General features: G+C 30.2%; 1 protein-coding gene across 1 annotated transcript in view; it reads left to right on the top strand.

Annotated features, from left to right (window-relative positions):
* LOC108738076 overlaps positions 1-3,956 on the top strand; it is a 77,564-nt gene extending 73,608 nt beyond the window's left edge. The window contains exons 4-5 of the mRNA XM_018471305.2: positions 311-373; positions 448-3,956. Coding sequence (XP_018326807.1) covers positions 311-373; positions 448-608 — 224 coding nt within the window. The 3' untranslated portion in view covers positions 609-3,956. The remainder of the gene's footprint in view (positions 1-310; positions 374-447) is intronic.
* Positions 3,957-4,262: the final 306 nt, after the last annotated feature.

Below are 4,262 nucleotides of genomic sequence, written 5' to 3'. Positions count from 1 at the left end.
ATAAAATAATTCGAAGTGGTCTGTATTCTGTCGAAACTGCCAGACGCGGATCGCGATTTCGATCTTTTTGGATCTCATCAGCGCGTCGCAGGCAGCTCCGACAGAACACAGACCAACTTTTACCTGCTGTCTTAACACCTTTGTTTTCATAAAATTACTAAGATTTATAACAACAGGCATTTTATATTTTTCTGTAATGTTTTCAGTTATTCGCATATTATTTTCTGATATTTTGACAGTTTTATTCCTTAATATTTTCAATTATTAAAAGTGGGCGTGATATGTATCGTTTAATATCGCTTTGTTCCAGTTGTTTCCATTCTTATCGCTCTTATCATCTACCCTGTATGTTTCGCGAGAGAGTTAAATTTAGGTGAGTGCATTCAGTTGTGCATTCTTTTTGAAAATTTTGAAATTAAATGTTTTGTTTTTTTTTTTGTATTGAAGGTAACCGTACGATATGGGAATTCGGCTGGGCGTATGGGGTCGGATGGGGGGCAGCAATATTTCTTTTCGGCGGTGTTGTTCTTTTAATGTGCGACAAAGAAAACGAACAAATTTACTACAAGGAGCGAAAGATAGTACACGACAATGATTCGAGAGCCTAGTGGCCACAAAGTCTGCCCGACGTTGTTCTCTAAAAATCGTAAAATGTGTTCCGCGTGATTGCATGAATGGACGTTTGAATGTGCACCATATTAGTGTTACTTGTAAATATATTGCACGATTTAGTTGCCTACAAAATCTACAGTTTTGCCTTGGGGTATACCATTTTCTTTAGTTTCATTAAATTTTTTTCCGAATTAGGAATTAAAATAAATATGATATATTTTTTTGGGGACATTCTTGTGAATCACTTTCTATATTTAATTACATTTTTTCTTGTGCAAATGACTAGTTACGTTTTAAAGGCACTTTGGTGTTTAAAAAGACTGACGACTACAAGGCATAAAATTGCGTAAAAAGGCAATTAAATCAGGCAAATTTCTTAATTTATTTCGTTTTGCTTGCCTGGTATTCCCGCCAGTGAGCTGTTTTGTGCTCGTTACCATTTTAATAACGGTCAATTTTATGGCACCCCTGCAATATTTGTTAACAGTATAAAAGATTGCCATTGGCGAAGGTGTAATTAGTACATCACTTAAAGTATGACAGGTAAGATAACGAATATTGACAGGGTTGCCATTAGTTGATTGTTCATTGGATGTTTGCATAGAACGACTGAGAGACAACGCGGGCAGGCTTGTTGTGAGTAGTGCAAATACTATGTTACACCATATATTAATCATAATAAATCTATACATTCATGCTATGGACATTTGACGAACTGCAGCTATGAGGCAAAAATAGGTCGTACAATTATTAATTAGATATGTCGATAAAGAATCGTGAATGTCGGTATGTGTGATGGATGTAAAATATATATACAGGGCAAGAAAAAAATTCGTTGTAATTGTAATTGCTTCGTTTTGATTTTTCCACCAATTTTTGTATTGGAATTGTACATTAATATTATTTCACTGTAATGCATGCGACACGTATTATATTTCTTTTTGCTCTGTATAAAATCATTGCGAAGTGTTTTAAAAGAATAATAACATGTGTTTGGTGAAAAACTGAAATGAGATCAACAAAAATTCTAGCTATTCTTTTTAGATTTAGGACACTGTTTTTTTCGTTCTGTTAATATCCATGCCTTTTCTAGATTTATAAACATGATTAATTTGAAGGTCTTTGCAAAAGATAGTTTCATTATTCTCGTCATTCCTTAATTATGAGCACAACACTTGTTGTTACACTTTTATTTGTACATGCAGTGTATATTGTCGTACGTTCAATAAAGTACATAACAATAATAACGAAAAATCGGTGATATTTTGCAAAATACTTCTCAACTACCTAGAAATCTAGAAAAGTCAAATAAAAAAATTGATGAAAACGTTAAGTAAGGTAACTCTGTGCTAAATTTAAAAAGGGTAGCTGAAAGCTTATTAATTTTTCAGCAGATTTCTGAGGAATTTTCCTTACGTTGTAAACCACTGTAATATTTAAAAACACTTCGTACATTGTAAATAGCCTTAGCTTAGGACTGTATAAAATTATAATATAAAAAGTAATATTATAGCAAGACGCGATAAAAATTAATGAATTCTATTTACATTATGTACAAACTAATAAGAATTTAATAAGAATACTCGATTGCTAATTACAAGTGCAAATGGATAAAAATTTACTTTTCTCGTAACAAAGACTGTTAAAAAAAAAACCGAGGGAGCTTCATTATCAAAAGCACAGTAGCGGACCCTCAGAATGTGATTCGTAATTTTAATTGTAAGCAATGAGAACGTTTTTCATTAATTTGGTGATTTAATGTTTCCACTTATTTTATGGAATTGACCTGTACTTGATGTTCCTTAACATACTTTCTTTAATGTAGCTTTGTTACATCCTCATATTTTTTTTAGAGTAAAAGAAAAACTATCAACATGCTTGCATATCTGTATACCTATTAATTTTGTAATAACTGTTTAATTATTGGTTGATACGCGCAAATTTCAGTAGTTTACTCTCACACCTCTAAGGCAGTCATTACGTTTTAAATGCTGAATAATGTGAAATGCATCTAAAATATTAGAGATTACTCTCTTTTCTCTACTCGCTCCTTGACTTAGATTTTTATATGCATAAATGAGAGTACCTTTACAAATTTCTTACTCACGTTTTTATGAACTTTAAATGAAGTGGCTACTTTAAAACTGTGAGACTAATCACTCAATTTTATGTTTTTACAATATACTCTATGTATATTTAATTACTTGTAGTGAGTACCATGTTGTTGTGAGAAAGGATATTCCAAATTGTAGATGTAGGTTTTTGAGAAGTTATTCAATCAATTTTTTGCTTTGAAATAACAATAACAAACATATCCAAATATTACCATGCATAATACCCTACACCTATTTACGATAAATTCATAACGGTAAACGATTAATGTGGTATAACATTTGCTAAAAATACATATCTGATTAGTTTGTAGATACAAATTGTTGTTCTGTCATCTGTTTTAGTGAACACAAAATTGATAATAGTTAAGAAAGACGTATACTTTCTTGTAATGTTGCTATTTTTTTTTTATTATTTTTTTGTAATATGTGTATTTTTGTTGGTAGAAAAATATCTTCGGTAAAGGACTGTTGATGATTAAGAGTATGACAATTGGGTTTACAATGAATTCATTAAGTTTGCTAAGAGGTTTTTATTGTTATTTATGCTTATTGTAAGAATTCATAAAGTTTAGGATCACTCCAATAGTTAAAAGCAATTATTTTGGTAGTCAAACTTCGCATTTTGGACATTTGGATGAAGTACGTCGTCTTAGTCGAATTATTTATTGGATTGATCTTTAATGTTATAAATTATTAAGATACGTATAAGGAACAATAACAAAAAGCATTTCAGCAAAGCATTGCTATGGGAGTTACATTCATACTCTTATTGACCTTAGTCTTTTAAGAGCAACATAAATGAAGTACTTTGTTGTCTTTTGTAAAGTCTATACAAAAGGAGTCCAATCTCTGTATAAAAATGGACGGTTTTCAGGCTAGCCTGGTTTTCACGTTATGACATGAAAATTGGACTCATCGCATAAAGACTTCATCATTTAGTGTAATAGTATCCATGTTATGTAATTATTTCTCTAATTTATGATTTGTGAGCAGCAATTTTTGAATTTATTCTTAAAATTTAAGAATGGTAAGTGTATATTAAGCTGGACCAAACCTATTTGGTACTTTCTTCCAATTTTTCGCTTTTCTATTTCGCCCTTACACAAATAAGAAATGTTTGTTTTTGTTGTAATATTTTATGAAATGGAATATCAAACGTGTATTAATGATTGTAAATTACTTTTTTGCTTGGACAAAATGAAAATAAAATAATTATTTAATGTACTCTCATTATCTTGGTATATTAATGATCAACTTCCAGCTGAATGAACAAAGTAAAAGTAATATTCAAAACGTTGTGTTGTTAAAAAAATAAAAAAGATTTTTAGCATTATAAAAGGGACTACTTTATTATGTAAAATGTTATATTTAATTTATATGTAATAAGTGAAAGAGTTCAATAAAATTAAAAAAATAGGGAAGACAGTAAATACTGATTTTGTCAGTCAAAAGTGGTTTTGACTGTTCATGAGTTTTGAGATGAGTATAACTTCATATTCCAACTATTAATTTTATGAACCTAAAATGAATTGCATT

The sequence above is a fragment of the Agrilus planipennis genome, unplaced genomic scaffold, assembly GCF_000699045.2.
Source record: "Agrilus planipennis isolate EAB-ADULT unplaced genomic scaffold, Apla_2.0 scaffold165, whole genome shotgun sequence".
In the NCBI taxonomy this organism is placed as follows: domain Eukaryota; kingdom Metazoa; phylum Arthropoda; class Insecta; order Coleoptera; family Buprestidae; genus Agrilus; species Agrilus planipennis.
The sequence above is the reverse complement of the archived record's forward strand: the minus strand, read 5'-3'. Positions and strand labels throughout refer to the sequence as shown.